Below are 25,645 nucleotides of genomic sequence, written 5' to 3'. Positions count from 1 at the left end.
GAGTTCCTGTCAAATGTAATTTATTGCTAATTGACAATAGAGTATGTTTCCTTTATGCACCAGGAGCCATTATATTAACATGATCAACCTGAATGCATTATGTGTGAAAGAAAAGCAGAAGGCATGCAGTGTTATGGTACTTTAGTTTACTTGGCCTAACCCTGAACAGGCCTCGGGGCCTCTTTTTCCTGACTACACACATTAACATTATAGTTGATTTAAATGGTTTAGCTGAGATATGTTGAAGTGCAAGAAAAGTAGTTTTCATTGATTTCAAAACCAAGAATTTACTCAATGATATACTCACAAATAAACATAAGCATAGTTGGATCATAATACATATCATTTCATGTTACTTTGATTTAACTATGACAAAGGAATTAACCTTAAAATGAGTTTGAGCAGTTAATGTACTGTACAAATTAGGGGTGTCCCGATCTGATACTGATATCGGATATCGGTCCGATATTAGCCAGAAAATGAATATCGGATTTTATTGGACTCCAACAATCCTTATAACACTCTGTATTCCTTTGTTGTTTCACATCTAATTTTGCAGTAATAATTTTTTATGTATAATGCTGAGAAATTTCTGTCTCTTCTGTCTACGCGTACCGTGCCATGTTTTCTCTGAGAGAAGTGGTCATGTGACCAGGTACCTCACCTTCTGTGATGTGTATCAGCAGAAAAAGTGTTTCCATGGCTCTTTTGTGTCACATTTCCATATCGAAACGTCTGAAATTCCTCCATGAATGCGTAAAAACTTTTTTTTATCAATATTTGAGTGCTTTTTTGAAATTTAGGTGTTTTTATTGCATTATTTAAATTTTGCACATTTCCAAGGGTAATGGAAACACAGCTTTTGAGAGTAGTTGGTGTGGTGATAATATTTATGATGCTATCTCATTGTGTGGCATCATCCGCCTGTGATACTACAACTCATTGCGAGATATTCCTATCATGCCGGTGCTCCAGGAACGGGCGCGTTGGCTTGACCTCGCTAATCTTTCTGACGGGGAAAGAAGCGACATCCTGGACATGCCCATAGTCCAGGAGGGGATATTTGGCTCCGCGCTGGCCTCCATGCAGCAACGATGTGAGGCTAAAAAGAAGGACGACGAGGCCCTCAGCCTTTGTCTTCCTAACAAATCCCCGGCCCCATCTCCACCCGTGCGACAGAACGCGTTCCCGCAAACTGCTCCTCAAGACCCGCAGTACAGAATGCCAAGACCGTCCCTTCCTTCGGCCTCGGCTGCAGCTGCGCCGGCACAGACCTCGGTGACGGCACCTGCTGTCCCCTCTCGGCAGGAGGCCTCGTGCCTGGGAGATCCCTTATACGGTCACGCTTCAAAAAGCAGACCAGAAATGACCAAAAAGCAACAGTAAATTGTAAAATTTGATGTTAAGATAGAGAAAGTATTGTAAAATATTCAGGGGCACACTATTTACGATGTGTTCTTGCATTTTAGCATCAACATGACTTTTGTTGTCATGTGCCTTCAAGTGAAAAGTCAATTGTGAGTAGTTGTTACATGGTGAAGGTTTGATTTGGAGGATCCTAGTGATAAACTGATTTTTAAACACGTCATGCATGAGTTTCTAAATTTGGTTGATGGACATTCAAAGTGTAAATTGATCTTACCCAACAGGGCCCCTGATCATCATATGACTAAAGGTTACCACATTTCCCTGTGCAGGACCAACGTTGGATTTATGTTCTAATGTAAACAGATGAATGAGCTCACATGGGAGAGTGGCAGTTATGCAAGAGCTAACATGTGCTTGCTAAAGTTTACTTTCTAAACTTTATCACCTATGTGGAGGCTTCTGGGAAACATTCAGCGCTGTAATGCAATAAAGAGTAATGAATTGTTTTATTACAAGATCTGAATAAGGTGTGTTTGCTGAACTTGAGTACTCAATATTTTGTGTCTGCTCTTTTCTCAGGGTGAAAATCTAAATCACAACTGTTTAAATGCACTGTCCATGAATCATTTGATTGGGAGAAATACCTTTTATTGCTTGAAGGGATCCTCAATCCAAATGACAAAGACTAAGACCATTATAATGCAACCTTTACCAGTAGGAATGAGAGGTGATGAAGAAGCTGCGAATTAGGGGTGTCCTGATCCGATATTGATATCGGATATCTGTCCAATATCAGCCAGAAAACGAATATAGGATTTTATCGGACTGCATCTAAAATCTCCGATATATTTTATATTATATTTATTCAATTGTAGAACACTGTAGTTATGTGGAAGGTTAAAATTTATGTAACCAAATGGTTATTAATAAATGGGTCAGTTTTTCTCATACCTACTGTGGTTTACTATTGTTCTCTGTTTGAGTAACATCACTTGATCAAGCCTTTTCTAACATTCCACACTACAAAATAAGTAATAAAAGTATGTATGATTCGTGCTGATATCGTATTGTATCGATATCGGTATCAGCCAATACTCAAGGCTGCAATATTGATATCGTATCGGAAGTGAAAAAGTTGTATCGGGACATCCCTACTGCATATTTTTTTAAAAAAGTATTTTAAAACATGCTTGTGGAGGTCAACATGTTTCACAATCTGTGACGTATTGATTATTTGAAGTGCTCTATTCCTGTAACTCCAACTGGTTTCATGAGCTGATTTTTATTAGGCTTTATATACGTCCCCTTTTTAAGTTGTTGTCATTGTACAACTGAAAGACGTACGTGGATCTGTAGTGAGATACCCAATAGTGACATCCAAATGCTGCGGCCACTGGCATTTTTTACTAAGCACATAATCAAAATCCATCAACTGTAATGTTTCTGTTTTCCTAAGAATAATGTCATGATGTCTGAGGAACTGGATGTTACCTAACTACCACTACAAAGTGGTGAGAACATGGTGGCGAACGCTGATTGGCTGAAATTTCCAAAATGGTCCTGCCCACATATAAAGGGACTCCAAAGACATTTGTGACACAAATTAGTAACATCATCTCATTCATGTGATGGGTTGCATTATGCTTTAAAAGTGTTAAGGTATTACATCATTGGTTCCTATTTGGTTGCGCCTGCCCGTCTGTCCCGACAGTTTAAAAAGTGAAACTTGCAATAAATGGAAACTGGGTAGTAGTAAGTTACACTTTTCACCCTTGTTGTAAATTACTAAAACTACTAATTGCATTACATGAAATTGCTCCAAATATATAAAATGTCCTTTAACCTAAATCCAACGATTGGTTAAAAATGTAAAAAAAAAAAAAAAATCAATTCTGTTACTGCAGATTTTTTAAATCAGAGGTTTTTCTTGAAAATTTGCAAAGATTTGCGAACAGTTATTAGATATGTATGTAAAAGGTAAAATATGATAACTCAATTCAGGTAAAATGGATGGTAATTGAACATTTTGTTTCAAAATTAGTCTTAGCACCATAGCAGGTACCTCATCTGCTTTACTATGAATCTAATTGGAGAGCTGATCTGTTCACATGTATATAAGTTATTGTTCTTATTATCCTCACATTAACAGTAAGGATGGTAGAATTCAAACCCTACCTCTAAAGTTGCTCTTGGCAAGCATTTTCTCCCATAGACGTATATCTTTGGCCTTAATGCAAACATCCAATTGGTCCCTCACTTGGACTTAAATGTGCTTGCTACCACATAAGAGCTGTGTTTATGTGAACCCCTTGGTTGTCTGAAGGATGTGTTTAGTTGAGTTTTTTGCCTGTTGACTGTGTGATGAAAAAGTCTAGTTGAACCATGAGTAGTTGTTATTGTGCACTAAAGTTGGATATTAAAGTCTCAAGTAGACGGAGAGGGTCATTTTTCGGTGATGCCTCTATTTCTGTTGAATGTAATAACCCCCTCTTTCAAATGTTGTCAGTCTGTCTGCTGTAAAGTCCTCTACTCTGTTCCCAGAACGAACCCTGACCAAACAGGTTTTTTTCTGCATCATGTGCAGAGTAGATATTGGTGCTTGTGGTTTTTTGGGTTCTTTTTCTTCTGTCTTTGTCACTGGACTCAAAGAACAATCATCTTTTCTTTTCCCCACAGAACCGAAATGACTTTTTTGAACCGGGCACCGGTTGGAGCTTAGCGCTGATCCACTGCCGAGCACTGCAAGTAGATGAAAACAAGCTGTGATCTGGAAAGGATTCCTCTGCTCTGTGCTAAGAGTCTACTAACTGTGTGTAAGGACCAGTGGGAGTACAAGAATCAAGTCAAGGACAGATTCACAATCACTACTGCATTCCCTCAGCCTGCAGGAAGAAAAAAGGGAGCAAGAGAATAAAGCTGTGGAGTCGAGAGGAGCTAAATGAATTCCGAGGAATCCTAAAACAAACACAAGATTGTGTATGTCTGCGTTAAATTAACCAACAATCATGTGGACATTAGCTGCATTGGTCCACTGTCTTCTGGCCACTGTGTTGCTATTAGCTATCTGCTTCCAATCAGCGATTGCTTCTGAGGATGATGTCACTCCACGCATCAGTTTCCCCTTCAGTAAGTACAAAATATTTAACCATTATTGTTGTAAGCATTGGAAACTAAATGTTACATAGCCTAAAAGCTTTTTAATATACATATTGGATGAAAGCACCAATTTATGCACCATATTTGTGTTAAAAATGAGCTACATTAGGGCGTGGGCTATGATAGATATCCGTGCCCACCCCCACAAACTTTCGACACCACCTTCGCATTAGGGTGGTCTGAACATGAAATCAGATGTTAACATTGCATAAGTTGGGATGAACTTGTTGTTTTGGCATAAAGTTTAGGGGGAACCTTTGAAACATATTTGGAATCTATACAGTATGTTTCCGAATTCATTTTGGTCAAATTGACATCTGTGTACCAATAAAACACATAAATGGGGCTCCAAATTAAAGCTGGCCTTGTGCCTGTTCCAATGAATACTATAAAATAATACTCCTTGTACACATTTGACACTGCCAAATATAAAAATTAATTCTTAATTTTTTATATCTGTGAAGTCCATTTCTCAGGTTTGATCATAATTACTATATATTACCAGAAACTGTGTACAAACACCTTTAATTTGACACAGATTCAAATTTAAGTAATATCACAAGTGTCAATCCTGTTCACATTTTGTGATATATTTTTTAGCATCCCACATCTTGAGCATTGTTGGATTGGAGCCCATGGCCTATATAAAGTCTGTGATCTGCCATGTTGAAAGCATCATCTGTTGATAGCATGGAGTGGCTCAGCATCAAGTCCCAGTTGAATTTACTTTGTTTACGTTGGTAATCAGGAGTACAAACCAACAAAATGTGGGAGACGATTAAAGAGAAGGAAGTGGATCAGACAAGGAAGAAAGCGATTTAATGCCTACAGACCCAAGAACACTTTATCAACATTCCCAACATCATATGTACAGTTACATTTCGGTGCATATACACAACACACACATGCACAAGTAAAGAATATGATAACAAACCCCTTGAATCCGTAATACTGGGATTGGGTGGAGTTTTTGCAAAATAACAGAGCAGTCCTGAGCAAACACAGCTGTCGCAAGTGTACAGGAAGCAACCTCTGCAGCAGGGAATTCACTCCAAAATGTCAGAGACCACGAGTGCCTGCAACACTAAATCCACACACGTCAACTTAAAGCCACTCTGCAAACACTACTGCCAGCAATGCATGCATTCTACCTTTTGATCCGCCTGCATGTTTTAACCTTGACAGAAAATCCAAATGGGAATATTGTGGCACGGCACACAAAACTACAAAGAAGACAAAAGGAGGGCTACAGTACGCAGCTGGGGTTCTTTTCCACAGCTTTCATATTCTGCTCCAAACTTGCTTGTAATTGGCCTTTTACTATCGTGCAACCGCGTGCGGAAATTATCTCATACATTTGACAAAATATTTCTCCCCTGGTGACTCCAGGGATGGTGATTACACAAACTCAGTTTGCAGCTCTCACTATGACTGGGGATGATAGTTTTTAATAAATTAGGAACATGAGGCTGGTTCTTCAGTATTTGCTCAGCTCACAGCTGTTTGGTAATTGATCGAGCTTAATATAAATTAGGTCACTGTTAGGATGTAAATCACATGGGGAAATTAGCTACATTTTCATAAAAGCCTCCCCAAAGGTTATTGACAATGTAAAACTAGCTCTCTTTTTGTAAGTGTCCATCACATCACCAGCTTTGGTGAGATAAAGGCGTGGGTTTGTGTGAGTTCATCCCTCTTGAATCTGCAGCTAAAAAACCTGTTGCTAAAGCATCCTTCTCTCAGATTAATGTACAACCTTAAAGGTCCAGTATTACGCTATGTTTCACCCATCTCCATTTGTTCAAAGAACCCCAACAACATAGTATTTGAGGTTTATTTTCCCAAACTGACCTGTTTTCTGGAGTTTTAGCCCTCTGAAAAGTCGCTTTCATGATGCTTCTAAAAACAGGCCGTTTTAGGGCCTTCATGCATATGCATGAGTGGGAGTGTCTGTAGTTGCAGACTTCATGCCTTGCTCCGATAGGGTGATCAGTGAACACCAAAGCAATTTTACATTGTTATCCAATATCCACACACTCTTGTTATTGTTTTCAGCCAAAAAACTGCACATTACAGTAAAACACATGGCTATTTAAGCGGCTATTGTGATTGTGAGTCCGACACGCTGTGTGCGGCAGCAGCAGCAGCGGAGTAAATTGTCAGCTGAGTCATCTGTTTCATACACTCACCGGAGTGTTTGGCTGCTATGTCACTTTCTTGTTCTCCTCTCCTATTCTGACCACAGGAATAGTCCAATTAAGGTGATAATCATTTGTTTTGTCCAACCACTGTGTCACATTGGGTCACAAACACGCCAGATCAGGTCAAAGGCGATACGAGGCGATATAACGGATACTAACAATTAAAAGCTTACAATAATCCGAAGCACTCACACTACGCTTCGGTTTATCTATATACTGGGTTATCTATATACTAAATGTAAATACATTATCTGTAGATAAAAGGACTAGTGGTTAAGGGAGCAGGCTTGTAATCGGAGGATCACTGGTTCTAATCTCCCTGGTCCATCACTGTGGGATGTTGATCAGTCCTTTATATTAACCCTAACTGCTCCCTGGGTGCTAAACCATTGCTGCCCACTGCTCCTCAGAGAGCAGTTAAATGCAGAGAACACATTTTGTGTATGTAGCTTTACATATATGACAAAGTATAATGTATATTCTATATTAAACCACAGTGTTTGTTTTACCTGTGAGGTAGTTTGAGATGGAGGAGCTCAAGTTCTTATAGGGTAGGAGGAGCCAAGATTGTCAGGAGGAGGAGTTTCCCCCTTATGACATAATATTGGGGCAAAAATCAAATTTGCCTGTTTTGAGCTGAGTTTTTACAAAATGTGAAATATCAAGGGAGGGAGGAAACACAACTTTTTCAACTTTGGCCCTCTGGATGAGGCTAAAGGGATGTATATCACTGTAGCAAAACCATTATAAAGTTAATAAAGTCATAATACTGCCCCTTTAACATTAGCATCACCCATGCCCAAAACAGCCTTACACACAATACATCCATTGAACTTGTTGATCATGGACTGAGTTGTTGGCCCACAGCTTGTTTCCAACATTACCATTGATTTCTTGTTTTATTTTGCACAATCATCTAACCATTCACTGTTCTGTGTTCCACACACACACTTAGCGATTGACTAAGTTGTCCACAAAGATAAGCCCCCGTGTGAGACAACATTCTTTTAGTGTTGAGAATCTTGTTTGAATATCACAGACTTTGGTTGTAAGTTAACCAATTAAAACCACAGTTTTGCACAATGAGAGGCTGTAGCATCACTGCACGTTCTGTGTCTGAACTAGTCTCCTTCCAACCAGCAGCCCTCATAAGTAGCATGTAAAGCCGGTCACCTCTTCAAACCCTCATCTTTGTTTTATATTGTCTGAGTAAAACGACGGACCAAGACTGCTTTTTCAAGAGGGGACAGGTCCCGCTTTTCTCCCAGAAAAAGAGTTGTTCAGCTTTTATGTCGTTCCTCCCGCTCCTCTCACTCCTTCCTCCTTTCCTAATGAGCTGGCTAATCTCTCATGTGTAGTGAGTGGAGGTTTTTGTGGTCACTGCAGTGGGAGAGCTTGTCTGTTTTTCATTGTGGCTCTTGTGCAAAGCGCTCAGCACAAAGGATCATGGGACTCCAAGCAGCATGCATTGGTTGGGCATGCGGTGTGTATCAGGATGAGTGTATTCCTCCAAAGTAGCGGTGAGAGAGTTTGTTTTGTCCTCACATGGAACGGAAAGAAAAAAAGGTCCTGCTTCACACGGTAATGTGTACTTTCACATGAAACACTGAAAAATGTGAACAGATGTTCAAAAATAAGTCCTGATAAAGTGTTGCACATTTTCCTTTATTCAGTTTGTAAACATTATTTGGGAGTTTTTTTTTTCACTTTTTTTTTCTTAACATGCAGTTAACCAGTACGGTTTGATCACATTGTGCAGGCTTTCATTTTTAATTAGTACTAGTACCACAATAATAAGGAATTATGTAAGATAATAAACAGTAGAGTTGCAAATTGCAAACCGTGTCCTCAATTGTGAACATTTAGCTTCCTTTTAAGGTAAAATCATAAACATGTCTCAAAAAAGGTTCTTTTACTAATAAATTGTTGTGCCTTAATGGGTGCATGTGAATGCCTTAAGGCATTCTGTTTCATTCTTTATGTTAAAATTTTCCAATGGACACATTTACATGGGAGCTTTAATTCCTCTTTAAAGCAGAATAAAAGTTAATTCCTTTTTAACCTGACCTTGTAAACACACTAATTTCATTTTGAATTAAACTTAAATCCGAATTAAGTGGCTGGTTTATTCCGATCTTAATTCCGAATTAGATAATTCCTCTTTCTTGTAAACACTTAAATTAATTTGGATCGTTCTGCGCTTGCGCGACTTGTGGCGATGACGCGCTTATGACTACATAATCCAAGATGGCGGCGGCCCGGACTCCAGCCGAGACTATTTGATAAGAGCCTTAAAAGACATTGATATAATGAAAAGAGTGGATGGACTTATTAAACACACACGGACCTTGGTAAACGGAACAGGCTTCACCGGACGGCTGGAACTAGGACCCAGAGGTGCCGTAAATCCGTCCCGGTACTGCATTCACAGGCTGTAAAATCACCAGTTTATCATTTTACCTGTTGTTAGAGTTACTATCTTTACTAAGGAGCAACTATTTATTCCTGGTGATTGTTTTCCAGAGGTTTACTGGGCTTTTTACCGGTGATTAGTTCCTATCTCCCTTCCGCTCCGCAGTCCAAACTGAAACCGTGTGTTATTGTCGAGCTGCTGCTTCCAAACTACAGTCAAAATAAAGGTGAAACAGTTCTCATGTATGGTCTTCTGTGTTACCGCCGACAATAAAAGGTTTGTTGTGTATTTCTCTCGATAGACGTGATACATTATGTTCTCCCCCGTCCAATCAGAGCCTTCCCAACCCCCAGACCTCAAGAGGGAATTACTATTTCCTTTTAAACACAAAGCAGAACACTTTAATTCCGAATGATTAAATTAGTTAATTTAATGCAAAGGGTCCCGGGTTCAGATCCCGGACAAGCCCCCAATTATGTTACAGCCCCCTTTAGGATGTTTTATCAAAATGCTTGAGGGGCCTCAACATGAAAGAGGCTAAACAGAAATAAATAATTTAAAGTGTTTATTAAAGCAAAGTTCTTAAAAAGTAACAACAAAGTAAAAAATAACTCGAAGAAACAATAGATAAAATGCATACAATAGCGGTGTATGGGTAGTTTTAATAACAAGTACAATTCCTGAGCGCGAACCAAAGATTTTGTTTTTTACAATGATAATAAAGAATCTTTAATCTACTATTCACAATAATGTTTCATCTTAAGTTTGATAAAGCACCCCCCACCCCCCAAAAAAATCTATACAATTTGATTGGAAAAATCTTACTGCATCAAATCAATCTGATTCTAATGGATAATAGAAATTTTTAGGAATAGACTAGTATAGTACATTTTTAGAGGTTTTTTTTATTCAATCTTCATTGAATAAACAATGGTTGGTAAAGATTTGTGACTTTAAGGAAATAAGACAGACATAACAAAGATGACCTCTGATTAGAAACCCTCAGTATAAGCCAAAGCTCCTGTTAATTACTGATTAGTGTGTGAGTCTGTGACGTAGGCAGATCAAATGTTTCATTTAAAAAATCAAAATGTCACTGTAAACGGTGCTGCTGAATCTGCATGCACAGTGTACAGTACACTGTGTCCTTTCTCCCTTTTCTTTGGTTTATGATAACGAAATATTGCACGCTTACCGTCGTGCATGCTAATCCGCTGACCTTGGCAGCGTGCGACTCTTAGCCCAGACTTGGAGGATGTGCAGCGTGAAGGAGGGGCTGAGGGGGTTAAAGCGAGCACTCGTGAGGTTTTAGACATGCATCAGTGCCCACAGAGCAAAAAAAAAGGAAAGTAGCGCTCTGCGGCTTCCAGCAGAGGTGGCACTCACAAGTGCCTGCACTGACCACAACAGGCTCAACAATGGAGCATAATTACAGCACATCCACGCCGTCTGTTTCAGACGCTTTAATGGCTTCATCTTCTGCACGCTTCAGGGAGTGTACTAAAAAGTTCCGTCCCTGCAGATTTCTATCGGGAACATTTGATTTGAAGAGAATGACTAGTAGTGAACAGTATCAGCCTAGCTGCTAATTAAGGTGGACAGAGAAGAATGTGAGGTTAAAGAGTGGCATTAGTTTTACTCTTTTGATAACTGCTGTGAGGGTGAAAACTTGTTCCAAACCAAAAGCTTACTTACTGTCATTTTTCCAATAATTTCACATATTATAATAAATATATTATTACTTTGCTGCAAAATTATGCATATTTGATCTACTTTGGATGTGTTTTTTTTATCTTTCACGTCACCATCTTTCGACTTTTAATGTTTTTTAGGCATTCAAATGAATTCTGCCTCTAATTATATGAAATATGTCAGTTTCAAATACCGCATAAATATCACACAATTATCTCATACCACAATTAAACACTGTCTTTAGAGTTATATTTCATGCATTGTTTATAGTCCCCGAATGATATGATTTTTAGGGCCAATGCCGATACCGATATTGGAGGTTTTAAAAACTCGATTTTTCTCTGTACCTGCTGATTACTGATATGTGGAAAATTAATATTCATATCAATGTTTTTGCTCACACCCAAATTGTTAGATTCAGGAAAGAAAGAAAGAAAGCTGCTATACATTTGTTTACAGCCATGCTTGCAGCGAAATGGGAATACTGGCGACACTTAAGTGAAAATGTCAATTAAAGTTGTGGTCCCCAATGAAAAATCCCAGTAACTCTCAGAAACATGTTTACTTCTCCAGCGTGAAGATTTGTCTTTGGCATTCAAGCATCTCTGCAGTGACCAGACGGTAGCAAGACTCAAAACCAAGTATTATTTCCTTCCCTCTAAGCTATTCCTTAGTCTGGATTTAATATTTCTAGAGGGGTCTTTATGAAACACCCAGTTAATGTCATTGTAACATGCTTTCAGTCTCAGCCACCTGAAAAGTTATTTCTCTTTTTCTGTTCCTCAAAAATTATACGAGGGCTAAGCTTGTGGTTAGCTTAACAGTTTTTTAGTTTCAAACTTAGCCACTGCTCATTGTTTTAAAGTTTCTTAGTGCTGATGGATGTTACACCTACTGTACTTGTGTCGCACTATTTAAGATTTAACACCGTAAAGTCTAAATGGAACAAATCTGAGGTCTTGATAGTCTGTGTTGATAATAGTAATAATATCGGGATATATTGTGTTGTGATATGCTAACTGTGAATCGTATCGTCAGTCATGGCAATGTAAACCCCTAATAACTGCAATGATGCGCATCACAGAGGGTGACCGTATTTTGAAAATCCAAAAGGAGGAAACGGGAAGTACGTGCTGAGGCGTCCGGACACGCGTCGCAACGGAGCGCATGGGGGGCGCGCCTAGCGAACGTAGGAACGGGGAAGAGCGCGCCGAGCAGCAGAGTGTAAACGCGCAGCTCCCAATATCAGTTGCAGTCTGTAAGAGAAGCTTCTCAACACAAAATAGGATAAAGTCAGATATGAGGGCCAGTCTTCACACTGATACTGTGGAGGACCTCATCAGAATCAGCATCGAGGGGCCATAACTGATGGACTATGATGCAAGGCCAGATGTTCAGCTGTGGAGCTTAATGTGACTCTTTGACTCTTTTCCAATGGCTCCCTATAGCTTTAAAATAAAATATTGGAATAAAGAGTTATTATTTTCTTACAGAGGCTATTAATGATTATTGACAAATAAAATCATGATATAACAATTTGTTAACCTAAAATAAATCACGTTGTGCAATGACTCGGCCACCTTCCTACTTCACCTCCTGCAACATCTACAGACCATCAACTTTCCTGCACCTCTGGCTAACCTTAAGTTTTAAATCCCTGGTAAGATAACTAAGCTAATAGAAACACCATTCTGGAAGAAAATAGAGATTTTAATTATGTGGGAACAGATTAATTTAACCACCAATGTGCAGGTTAAATAAGCATGCTTTATGTGTGGCCAGAAATGAGCAATTAGCATGTGTTGACCACATGATCATGTGTTATCAAACTTCAAGTTACTTTTTGTAGCCTTTCAAATACATTAATCAAAAAATATATATAACATTTTGCTCATGTAAACTGAGATCTGTGAGAATTTGGAGATGCAAGATACTGTTTTGTTGTTTTTTTTCTCGACGTTAATTGATTTTATTTTATTTTAAACTGTTTTTAAGGTGCCATTTACATGATCAATATAAATCAACTCAAATTAAATCAAACATTGTCCTATATTCTTTTAACTGTATATAATTTAATACACTGTATTGTCTTCATTGAGAAGTATTTTTTTGGCTCCAGGAGGACTTTAATCCAGGTGAGATGAGGTTAAATGGTTCCTTTGAGAGTAAAGGTTGCAGACCCCTGACCAGGGGAAGAGGGTTAGGAGACCCCACTATAAGAGCTGGACCCTCTGAATTGGATTCCATGGGGTGAAGCAATACAGTTGCTACGATGGTTTTGCTACTGTTAAGATAATTCAAGTACAGCATTTCTGTAAAATAAATTAAAAAAAACAAATTAGATGTAACCTGTTCTTATGCTTTGCTGTTGTTTAAAATTTTTTTATGTTTCCTTTAAATAAATGACCTGTCATTTCAGCCACTGCTTGTTGCAAAAAATATGATTTTTGTCAATAAAACATTAAAACATTTTGCATATATATCTCGAGTCACTGTCAATGTTTACTTCATACAAAACTACGGTACGCCAGTTAAGTCAACTATTCATCAGCATGTATGGCTATGTATTTTTATGTATTTGAAGCATCTTTATAAGACTGAGTGCCATTGTCAGAAGCTGATGCAACAAAGCAAAAGCTGCTTTTATTGTGCAGTCACCCATTTAGTGGTAAGATGTAATGCCAGGGCCCACCCTAATGTAAACCGAGGATGGAGACACAGAAATGCACCAGGGCTTATGCAGACATGACAAGATCAGGCTCGTCTTTTTTTTTATTTATGGGGTAAATAATTATACGTCCATTCTGTAGCTCGCTCTGGGTTTTAGGATCAGTTTGTGAATACCTCCGCAGCGCACAGAGCCTCCCTGTGTCTCACAGTGCTGGGGTTTGTTTGCTTTCAGCTGTGAGACACCATTACACTCCATCACTGTGCAGTGGGTGGGTACTTGGTGGGTGAATGCCAAACTAGAGTGCATGGAGATGACACCTAAGAGCCTTTAATTACAGAGCAGCGCCTCGTGTCTCTGCCTGCATTCTCCGTATTCAAAGGAATATGCATTATTTCCAAGCGCTGACCTCATCTATGTCCCACACATGTTTTAGAGATTGTTTTTTGAAAGGAGGAGGAGGGGGGGGGGGGGGAAGACGTGTGAGTCAGGGGTTCAGAACTAATTTGTTATGCATGTTTATAACATACATTGGTTTCCTGCTGTAGCCCAGATGTAGCTCTGCACCTGTAGCTTTAATGCTGTCATTGTGATTCCTCACACATCAAATCAAATGTAGCTTTATTTATACAACACATTAACAGCTGAGTGCAGATCAAAGGTGATTTACGTTAAAAAAAAAGCATAGATTCCTAGACAGCACAAGAACACCCATGTTTGCACCACACCCAAAAAAACACAAATGGTGAAAGTAACAATGATAAAGTAGAATAATGAATAAAAACTAGAAAAATGTGCATTGCCTTGACAATGCAAGTATATGTGCACATTAACAAAAGCTTAGATATTTGTAGGCTGTACTCATAGGGAACAAACAGCATTATGTTAAGCCACTAAGGATTTAATAAACATTTATTTATAGTCAAAGTTAGACACTGTGGAGGGAAAGATTCAAACCAGGTTCCACTTGATGATTGCTTGAAAGAAGATAAAAGCAGGCTATGATCAAAAATAATTTTAAGAAAAAGGAAGATTGTAGCAACATTTTATACACATTGTGGCTGTAGCTCCAAGATTAAAGCTTTAACAGCAATTTTTCCTCTTAAGTTCATGAGTAGCAGCTGCCACATTCTATTAGCCCTAATCAAGCACTCTGAGGTTTGCAAAAGCAGCCTAATTTGCATAAAATTTTAAATTACATTAACAGTAAGCGTTAGCATTTTACAAATTAAATATCATTATTGTCACTAAGCAGCAGAACTGGGGTCAATTCAAAATTGCAAGAGTGCAAACTCTACTAAGTACATAAGTTTGCAAAATTGAAAGTGGGCTACATTTTGGTGCTAAAATTGTGTCTCTGAGTTCAACATTTACCGAGATATAGCAGTTTACAATAAAAGGATAAAACCTAATATTACATTAAAAGTAAAAGTGTTTGCATTTCACAAATTAGATAGCAGCAGAACATTTTTTTTAACATATTTGAATGGCGTCGATCGGTTAGGAATTGGCAAGGTACTAGCAGGTCAAAATAAGGTTTGAAGAAAAAGAAAGAATATGGAACTTATAAGTTGCTTTCCCACAACTAAAAGCTGATTCACACAAAATAACTCTCTACAGCCATCAGGCTCTCTGGCTTTCTGTTCCACAAACATGGGCTGCAGTAAAAATCACTGCAGGTTTTTGTATTGAATTTGGCAATATTAAAAATTTCACTGCCAGAGGAATTCAAGGTCAATGAGAGTGTAAGGTAAAAGCATATTGGATTAGTGACAGGGCCCAAGACCATTAACACGTGAAAATAAATAAAGGAACCTTAAAACTGGTGTAATGTGCTCATGGTGTAATTTTGGTCCTCTTCAGAAAACCACAAAGAAAAGCATGAACAGTAATTTATGACTAGAAATAAAATCTTGCATCAGCACCATTGCACTGGCTGATAGAGAAACAGGCAGACTCCATGATGATAGAATCTTTTAAAATCAAGCTTAGAGTAAATAATGAATAAATAAATAAAAACCACCCAGGTTTAACGCATTCTGAAGGTTTAAGATATTGTGATATTGGTTAAGGTGTATCTCTCTTGTCTTAAGAATGATTGAAATCCCAGTTTTATGCTGGCTGTTTTGCCAACATCCGTTTCACGTCATCCACTGGCCCTAAGGTAGAAGATCTGAAATTGGTTTTGAAAGATGGTGCGAGTAGATGCATTAGTGCAGGGATGGGAAACTTTTATCACAGCAGGGGCCTCAAATGTGATTGCCTGATCCAATGGCCACATTATTAACATTCATGTCAGCATTTAGAATTTTAACTATTTAATAAATGGTTTTTGTCTTTGTTTATTGTCTTCTGTGTTGTTTTGATGTTTTATTTTTGTGTAGTTTATTGGCATTTTGACTTTAGTGTTTTAGTGGTGTATTTTGTGTTTTTGTCATCAATTCAAATGGTTGTTTAGTTTGTCTTTGCTGTCATTTGGTTTGTTTTGAGTCATTTTGTGTATTTGTTTGGAATCTTTGTGTTTTTGTTATTACTTTCTGTACTTTAGTTGAGATTTTGTGCATTTTGCTGTCGTTTTTTGTGTGAGTTTTGGAGTCATTTTGTATATTTTGTTGGGCTTCATATAACTTCATGAATTATAATTTTGTTTTGTTTTCTACTGAGGGACGCCAGTTGCCTATGTCTGCATTAGTGTCCAGGAATGCAGCAAATGCCAACATATAGGCTGACGTGTGTTCAGGGGATCTGGGTGTGGAAACCATGCTTTCAAATTGCTTCAGTGTTGCAGCTTCTTGGCTGCAAAGCAACATTTGATATGTTCTGTAGATTTTTATTTCTTAAAAAGAAAGTAGTTCTGATTTTGTTTTTGTTAGAGGATCAATACTTTGATTTGCTTCCCTATCTGATTCATAGTTTTTGTAGTCCTGTTAAATTTACTCAATATTTCTTAATGTTGTTTAAATGGATAGTTTGATGTATTGAAAGGGTTTGGCCACCTGTTTCTTTAACACTGGACTCCATGTCCTGCAGCTGTGAGGACAAACAGCGTCTCTGTGCTGACTTTGCGGTGCATTTTTACAGCAGCAGAGAAAAGGTCTGATCTTGATGCTCAAAGTTGCCAACAAAGTAATACCATCACTTTGGTTGATTGTGAGAGGGAGTATTGCCGCAGTGACCTTGAAGTGACTCCAGGGATACTATCTACCCTCATGTTTAAATCCTGTCAAACGGCATGCCTTGAAGTGACTCTGGATGTTCAGGGCAGGGATAGGGAAGTGTTTTGGATATATTTGTGTCTTGTATGCGCGATAAGCTGAACTCTGGGTGACATTAATATCAGCTGAGCTGCACTCTCCCTTGCTTTTGGATTTCTGAACCTGGCAGCCTGCAAACCCCCTTTGTCCCTGTTGCCTTTTCACCCAGTGGCTCATGCAGCTGTAGTATATCTGAGACATGTTGACACTCAAAAGCTTTTAGGAGCATCCTAGCAGGAGAATAGCTACCAGGAAGCCATTCAGTCACCACACCCACAACGTACTATTAAACCACTGGAACAAGAAGTTGATCCTGCTCTATTTTCCATGCAATATGATGCTTACCAAGGCTCTGGCCCAAATTGTGTGTCCCAGCGACATTGTGTCAGCAAAATATGATATCTCAGTTAATTCAATGGTTATTTAATACTGGCTGAGCACACACTCAGCTGGGATGTGAATGGAAAGATACAGGCTCAGTTAAACCTGATCTTATAAAACTGTAATAATAAGGGAGTGGAGGTCTTATAGATGTCACTCATAAAAATCCCTCATCTCATCTTGTCTTTACCTACTTATCCAGTACAGGGGACCATCCCATACACACATGCCATCACACAACATGATAAAAATCAGGATCATTGTTTCAGATGAAGCTACGGTGCATTACCTGATTGTTTTGGAACAATGTTAAAATCACTTTAGGTTTTATTAAATGAAGCCTCAAAGTTAAAACTTAAACTCTCAATTTCTAGTTTTAGTATTAGTCATGTCATGCTAATTAAACACTTTAGTGTGTCGTATATTTATGTAATGTACAAGTTTTTATTGGGATGAGAAAGAGCACAATACTTGGTCTTTGATATAAGATGGCTGAAGTATTACATGGTTTTACTAGGGACGGATATTGTATAAAAATCTCTGATACTGGTACTTTCACTTCATTATACTACATGACAAATATCAAGTTTTATTCCAGCTTTGGCAATTCTCCACTCCAAGCACTTTTAGAACATAAAAAAATGAACTAATAATATTCAGTACAAAAGAACAGTGGCATACAAGTGACAATTTAAGGAGCTTTAAATCTTACAGACTTAGCAGCTCTTCTTCGGGAAAACCAACATGTCTTCAACATGTGTTCCCCAAAACACAGAAGTAGCTCCGCTGATCTTTTTCTCTAAAACAATCTGAATTTAAACAAAAGTCTTATGGTTTTAATATTGCTAAAACGTTTCTTTAAAGCATGGAGTGTTTTTTTCATAGCTTCAACTAACCTACGTTTAACATCACAGCCAATCACTGGCAGCATTTTTAGATCTTGATCATCCTACGTACTAAAACTTGGAACTGAAAGACAAGGGCATTGTTTGATACCAAAAGCTACCGAAGCATTTGGGTTGGTGTCATAAAAGAACCAAAGTTTGGTACACAGCCCTGGGTTTACTAAACCTGCGATGATTCTATAACATCGCTACTATGGTGGACAACTACACGTCTCTACGTTTTCACAATAAACAAATAATTTAATACATTTATTTAAAAATTCATGATGTAGCCATTACTTCTCATTGTTTTCTCCTTTGTTCAAAGCGAATGTCTCATGTTTTTGATTAAGGATGTTCGCAGTCGTTTGGGGAGTGTGCACAGAATTAACCACGCTGCTTAGTGATCACAAAGCATTTGTCCTCTGAAATCCCCTGTGAGCGTATTTTCCCTTCCATCTTTAGCTCAGCTGATTTCACAAATAAAGACAATTACAAGAAGAGAATTAGTTTCACTTAAGATGACTTGTTAATCCACGTACCCTTTGGTTATTCCGTTTTAAAACCAAAGAAAAGTAATATAATGTGGTTATTATGTTTTTCTGACTTAAAGGAGACATATCATGCTTTTAAATCCTTCCTTTTTAGATATAAATCATACAGTTGTGGTCTATATAAAGCGGAACTGCAATGCGTGGGTCTGAATTCCTCATTATTATAGCTCCACAGGCCCCTTTTCTACCCCTTTTCTGATGTGCTTCTGAGAGCAACTCGTTTTGGTGCTGTCTTTTTAAATGCAAATGAGACACTTCATACCCCGCCCCCTCTCCAGGTTGCAGAGGTGACACTCGGTTCAACTCCACCCTGTTCGGCGATTTTTGTAGTTTGATAGAAGAGATACGATTGTCTAGGGGCGCAGAAAATGTTTATTCACACGTTATTTACAAAATGTCAACAACGAAAGACTTGTCCATCCAGCCTTACATGTTCGAGCCAGAGTCTGACCCGGCGGAGCGAGATGAAAATGATGATGAACCTGCGGAACAACATCTTCATATGGATGTTAACAAGTGAGCTAACACAAGCACCGAGCTAACGCTAGCGCCAAGCTAACGTCACAAAATGCATTTTAATACCGTCTTTTCGGAGACAAAAACGGCAAAATGAAATGACTAATGAAAACTTTAGACTTAAATTAAACCACGTAGGCCATATCATCAAGGATCTAAAACGAGCACACAGCGCTAACATATGAAGACGGTGCAACTGCTAATGCTAACAAAACAATGACAGGGACGTCTTATCATCACACTTTTTAGCATTATTTACAGCTTACCGAAGTGCTCTGTTCGTCGTCTCCAAAGATAGAAGGAATTGACCCCTCAATCAGACAAAGTCTTTCGGCAAATCCTTCTTTATACTGGCGGAGGTTGCAGAAGCAGTCATCCTTGAAGTGCTTCGCGCACACAAAAATGACCTTACCCACAGATTTGGGTACATTTCCGTGAAAAAAAAAACTCAACCAGGCACTTTGAAAAGGTTCTGATGCTGGGAGACGGTGTAATGAAGCGTGTGGGTTACTACAGCCAACAACCGAACATTTTGGCTTATCCTCTCGTAACTTCGGCATCCTTAAGCTTGGACTACAAAATAAAAGCGAGAAATAAAAATGGCCGATTGCTCGAAGTGCCAAATTAGGACATCGACTCCAGGCCCAACCTGGAGTCGATGTCCTAATTTGGCAGTTGTTTGGCACCAAACAAGCAGCATTTTTCTGTTTTAAAATTAAATCTAGTTCTATGCAATATTGGGATATTTACGGGGCAACTAGGACGAGAGCTTTTATTCATGTTTTCCACCTCACATTAATGGCAGAGGTGTAATTTGTGTTTCGATGACATTTCGTTAGAGTTATTGATGGTGGAAGTCCGAATCTGTGAATATCTGCCAACTTTACCAAACAGTGTAAGGGTCCAAATAGTATCCAGATAAACTGGTGACTGGGCTGACTTTTGCTCCCGGTCAAAAAAGGAGCAACACATAAGTCGCGTTACTGGTGAATTGAAAAGTTATTAATACATAAATAAATCAAAACCAAAAATGGATGTGTAAAACAAGCACATGATATGTGATTAAAGGAACCAGAGGTGGTGTAGTAAATAAACTGGTGTTCTTCGTTTCTTGTGATCAATTTCTGTGTGGTTGACGGTTTCTGTTAGCGGTATGTATAACATGCAAAATAAACATTTTTATTGCCCTCAAAAAAGCTGTTATTGTTTTTGCAAAAGTGTCAAATCGTAGAAGTTCTAACATCTATATTGTTAATCACACCAGCGTCACAGTCAATAGTCAGTCACCTGGTTATTTCAGTACTATTTGGACCGTAACACCATAAAACAAAACATAAACGTGAACAGCTTTTTATGAGCTGAAACATCCACAGACTGAATGAAAACAGGAGCAGGACCAGAGAAACAGTCCTATTATGTAAGGAGACCTGGTCCAGGACCTGGGAAGGGAAACCAGATGCAGCAGATTTCACTTCTTGCTCTAATTTCCCCGTAAATATCCAAATATCACACAAACAGAACAAGTTTAACAAAAAACTGAAAAATGCTTCTTATCTGGTTTTTGTTTTTTCTGTATTTCTGCTTTGGTTTTAAATCAGTAAAACAAAACAACCATACTGTTTATTTGTTATTTTGATTTGGTTTTAAAACAGAATAACCAAAGAACGAATGATACACGAATTATTGTTCTCTGAAGAGGCAAAGCTCTTTAATATCGTTGGTTTCCAGCATAGATTTCATTCTTCCAGTTGTGAATGGATCTGAGCAAACGATACAAGTCTTTTAGATGTATGCCTTTGCATGGATGGTAGGTTTCATATGTCGACCAGTATGAAATATTGAGAGCCCAGCTTGGTGACAGCTAGATGATTAAATAGTCAGGTGATGGATGCAAATGAGACCTGACTGTGAAATGGTCTGCAGTCTCTGCCACTGTCCATGGATGCCCAATATTCTACAGCAGGTATGTCAAAACATAAGTGTCTAACTATTTATGAGAGAGTAAAATCTTTTCTGAAGAAGCAAGAAAATAAGTGTTTCTATGTGAGATGTGAGATCCCTGCACATTGAGATTGCATTGTTGTTTGATTCAGCTGACCTTTCGAAACTGTTTATGAAGACTCTGAAAGTATTTTGTTCCTTGTGTACTAGTTCTTCAACAGGTCAACATCTCTATCTAATGTTTGATGGTTACCACAGCTCCCACTCAGTACTCTCACCACAGATCGACCCTTTGTACTAAGTGGCCTCAGCCAGTGCTTGTAGGGAAACTTATGGCTTTGCTCTCTCCTGCTTGTTATTCCTTTGTCTGAGTTATAGATTGTCATTGTGATTTATGTCAGTGAGTTTTAATATGCTGAGGAGCAGCTACTTTGGCTTGCACTGAATGTCCAAAGCCCGGGGGAGCCGTGACAATCAGGCTATCATCAGTGCCCCTGTTGGGAGGAGATATGGCTTTTCTTTGTCTGCCAACCACAGAGTTCACTATAGAGCTGCGTAGAGTAGACCTATATTTATTTATACCCTGAAAGTTGGCTTCTAATTACTTATATTTCCTTGAGATCTGTGCCTTTTCTATTGAAGAGAAAACTTTTTCTGAAATTCAAGTGAATGTAGCTTAATTTGTTGTCTTAAAGAGTTGACTTTGGACAAAATTGGGCTCATGTATCTGTAAGGAAGGATTTGCTTGTAATGGTGATAAAAAGTTTAGGTTCTGCTGTGTCAACGCTCAACGGTTTTTGCTGTGCATTTCCTTCTTTCTGCAGGCCAGGGTGTTTTTTTCTTGCTGTTTGACTGTGTCAAAATCTGAATTCAGGCTCCCGAATAAAATATGAGTTAAAGGTTGGAAGCAAGAGCAAATATTATGTTTACACCTTGACAATCAAGCCTGCGTTCGTTCTTAGTTTATCGAGCAAATAGGAGTCTGTGACCTCCTCTGTTTGGGCTTGGGAGGAACATGAAGTTTGCTATGTTTAAACTGGAAGGCCAACGATAAACATTCACAAAGACGATGACAAAATGTCAAAGAGTTTAAAATATGTATGTACAGATATTCCCAGTATCTCTCGAGGTATTCTTGTTTACATGTGCATGAAATGATAACACTCGTTCAATCTGATGAAGGCTGGCCACGAAGGACCGTTTGGTTTAATCAAGACCAATGTCTTGAGGGTTAATCTAATGTCCCCTATTTCCTTGTTTCTGTAACACTGGTCTAAACCAAGAGAAAAATTGTTTATTATTAGCTAAAATCTTTTGATCATTTTTATGTTTTCTGATAAAATAGACAATTTAAAAAAAGAAAATAACACAGAGTAACTTTGCACACCAAAAAAATTAATTTTATAAAATGTATAAAAAAATATAATAAACAACAGCAGTCAGAGAGTGCAAAACTCTGCTAAGCACCAAATATCCTGTTTGACAGAGATTTGCAGTTTTCTGAATCAGTGATCCTGATCACGGTACCATGATCATTCACACTTTAAAGGCTTGGAAGGAATTTCTATCCCCATTATTAACGATACAGTAAGTCCAAATGTATGGACACCCCCATTAAAAAAAAACACAATCAAAGGCTGATCCTGATGAAACTCTGTGGTGTAGTTGAGTAACTAACTATACATAACTGAGTCAAACTTGATGGAGGTCGTTCAATTACGAAGCAAGAGGAGCATTTTTGAAATTTTGCCAATGATGAGAGATAGGGATTTTTTGATTTTTGAAACTGATCCATAATCAGTATAGTGATCTGGATCCTCTCCAGAATTTAATGATTTCTGTTTGTGTTTTCCCTGCAATGAACTGGTGCCCTTTTTAGAGCTAGGATAAATGGTAGGTAGGTAGGTAGAAGATAAATGAATAAATGACAGTTTGTATCACAGTATAACAGTGGCTCACATCAAAACAGAAAAATATGTTACCAGGTCCAAGCCATGTCTAACACATTTCCTAGAATATTAACATTCCCCTGAACACATCGCTGTACATTATGGTATGTATGTTCAGAATCATTCTGAATAGATGGGTCCTGATTTGTGGTGGCAAGGTTAACTTTGGTGTGCTAAAATTCAATGTTGTTGGATGATGGATTATGGTGTTGACTTATTTTTGTTAACTTGGACACCTTTTCTTTATTTTCAGAAAACAAACACCCAACTCTAAAAACAGAGGCTCCCAACTTTGTGGGGACAGTACAGGCGTTGGCCACTCTTTGCTTCAGGGAAATTAAAATAACTATTGCACCAAAATCCATGAAGACATTGATGATTGAGTTTGGTATCCCGGAACACAATTTATTCAAATTGGTCATTTTTTAACACACCACAATCTTCTGGCAAGTTTGAAACGATTAATAAAGGCAAGGAATGGTAAGACGCACATTTTCCAGACTGAAGACTGATCTTTTATACGCCCTATCTATTGTGACACCATTTAAGTAAGAAGCCTTACTCACAAGTCTGAACACACATTTATGTTAAGTCACAACATAACCTGATGAGCAAGTTATTTTTTTTTTTTTTTTAACCTTTTCAGAGGTGTGATGTGAATAGAAACCCTGCAAAAGGACAGACGTGTTCCATAAGTTCTGCACTTGATTGTAAAAGCTGGTTGAAGTATACAGGAGTGGAGCAGTGGTGTGGAACAAAGTGTGCCTCACTTGACTTATGGCTCACTGCTAAAGAGATCTCTTTGAAGAGGCAGCTCAACGAAGGAGATTTTGATTAGCAATGATGAGGCTTTAACGCTCGTGCCAGCATGGACTTTAGCCATGAAAAAGCAGCTATTGCAGGAGAGTAGGCACCTGGCTCATTAGGGTTACTGCCATACGCTGTTGTATAGCCAACTGTTGCTACAGGCTTCCACTGTGCAAGAGTAATAAACGGATGATGCCACCTCTTACAGGAATGACGACAAAGTCCAAGAGAGTTTTCCATTTCATTCAAATCCATTTTGTTGGATGTAAATTAATATATTTTCCCTTGTTTTTTGTTTCTATTCATCATTTTTGTGCTTGACTGAAAGACTTTGGGATATTTTAATGTTTCCTGCACTGCTAAATAGATGCCTGAACTCCAGAGGTTTGCACAGAGAAGATAAGGGCCCTCATTTATCAGCCGTTCATACGTTCAGATCTGAGCGTACGACGTGTGTTCGACCAAATTCACGCAAGCTTCTGTTTTTATCAATTCTGACGTGAGCGTACACTACGATCAGATCTCATGTCAGGTCTGACCTTATGTACGCAAATTGGACTGAATTTTAAAGGGGACATATTATGAAAAATCCACTTTTGCAGATTTTTTTTTATCACATATGAGGTAACTTGAGTGTCCACCAGCACAGAAAATGTGAAATAAAAGCATCCAGTTGTTTGTTTTTGGTCTGTGCAAGTCTTACAACACAGAGAAATTTGCTCCGTTTCAAATTTACATGGTTTGTGATGTCACAAAACCTTAGGGAAAGACCCATGAACTCCACCCCCAACCTGATGAAAACTTTTGAGAAAGTCCGTCATAGTTTTTCTTGCTAGCAAAGTAGTAATGGCTACCGGTAAAACTGAATACAGAACTTTCCTGCTGCCGGTGCTGCGCCTCCACAGTGAACGTACACTGTAGTGTACGCACTATTTGTTCATGCGGAGGTGTATTCTGCTCTTGTGGTTTGGCGCATTGGCAAACCTGTTATATCGCCTCGTATCACTGATCTGACATGTTTGTGAAACAATGCGATGCAGCGGTTGGAGAAAACAAACGACGATCAATGGATCCAGCCTGATGAGCAGATTAATTTAATGGAAAGTCTGACTCACATGTTAAGATTACAGAGATCCCAGTTGGATCTAGTTACATTTTTATTTCTTTTTTGTATTTTTCTGTTAATTTTAATGTATTTGAAAAAAAAATAATAGCCGCTTAAATAGCCATGTGTTTTACTGTAATGTGCATTTTTTTGACTGAAAACAATAACAGCGTGTCGATGGCAAAAATAAAGTTGCTTTGGTGATCACTGATTACCATGTAGAAGAGCGAGACATGAAGTGAGTGAGCGTCTATGGACACGCCCACTCATGAATATGCATAAGTAGGCCCCAAAACGGCCCGATTTCAGAACTACTAAACCATCATTAAGCATTGGTTAAGTTAGTTTTTGAGAATTTAATTCAGCCCGAGTCCATTTCAATACGGAAACGCTGTTAAGAGTCTCCGTTATTCTCTTCCACAGAGCGTTTAAAATGAGCTCCTTAAACTCCAAAAAGCGCATCTTTGTTTTTCTTTATCTCAGATGTGAAAATGTATTTCCTTGCCAATGTTTGTTTGACCTCAGTGGGCAGGGCCTCCAAACCAGGAATATTTGATGGCGGAACATGTTGATGATCAAATTCAGCCTCTGCATTGATCAACACCCAATCATTTGTATGCTGGGACTGGTCAAATACGAATGTTTTATAAATCCTACGTTGGCCCTGTCGTTTGAACAAATGTACACTCAGATTTGCACCCATTTTCACGCAAGGTTGATAAATGAGAGCCCAGGTGTTTTTCTGTGCATGTTATA

General features: G+C 38.5%; 1 protein-coding gene across 3 annotated transcripts in view; it reads left to right on the top strand.

Annotated features, from left to right (window-relative positions):
• Positions 1-25,645, top strand: part of LOC114457865 (semaphorin-4B-like) — an 82,423-nt gene that overhangs the window by 29,257 nt on the left and 27,521 nt on the right. For all 3 annotated transcript variants that reach the window (XM_028439996.1, XM_028439989.1, XM_028440004.1), the window contains exon 2: positions 4,045-4,494. In XM_028439996.1, the coding sequence (XP_028295797.1) occupies positions 4,374-4,494 (121 nt within the window). In that variant the 5' untranslated portion in view covers positions 4,045-4,373. The remainder of the gene's footprint in view (positions 1-4,044; positions 4,495-25,645) is intronic.

The sequence above is a fragment of the Gouania willdenowi genome, chromosome 3, assembly GCF_900634775.1.
Source record: "Gouania willdenowi chromosome 3, fGouWil2.1, whole genome shotgun sequence".
In the NCBI taxonomy this organism is placed as follows: Eukaryota; Metazoa; Chordata; class Actinopteri; order Blenniiformes; family Gobiesocidae; genus Gouania; species Gouania willdenowi.
The sequence above is the reverse complement of the archived record's forward strand: the minus strand, read 5'-3'. Positions and strand labels throughout refer to the sequence as shown.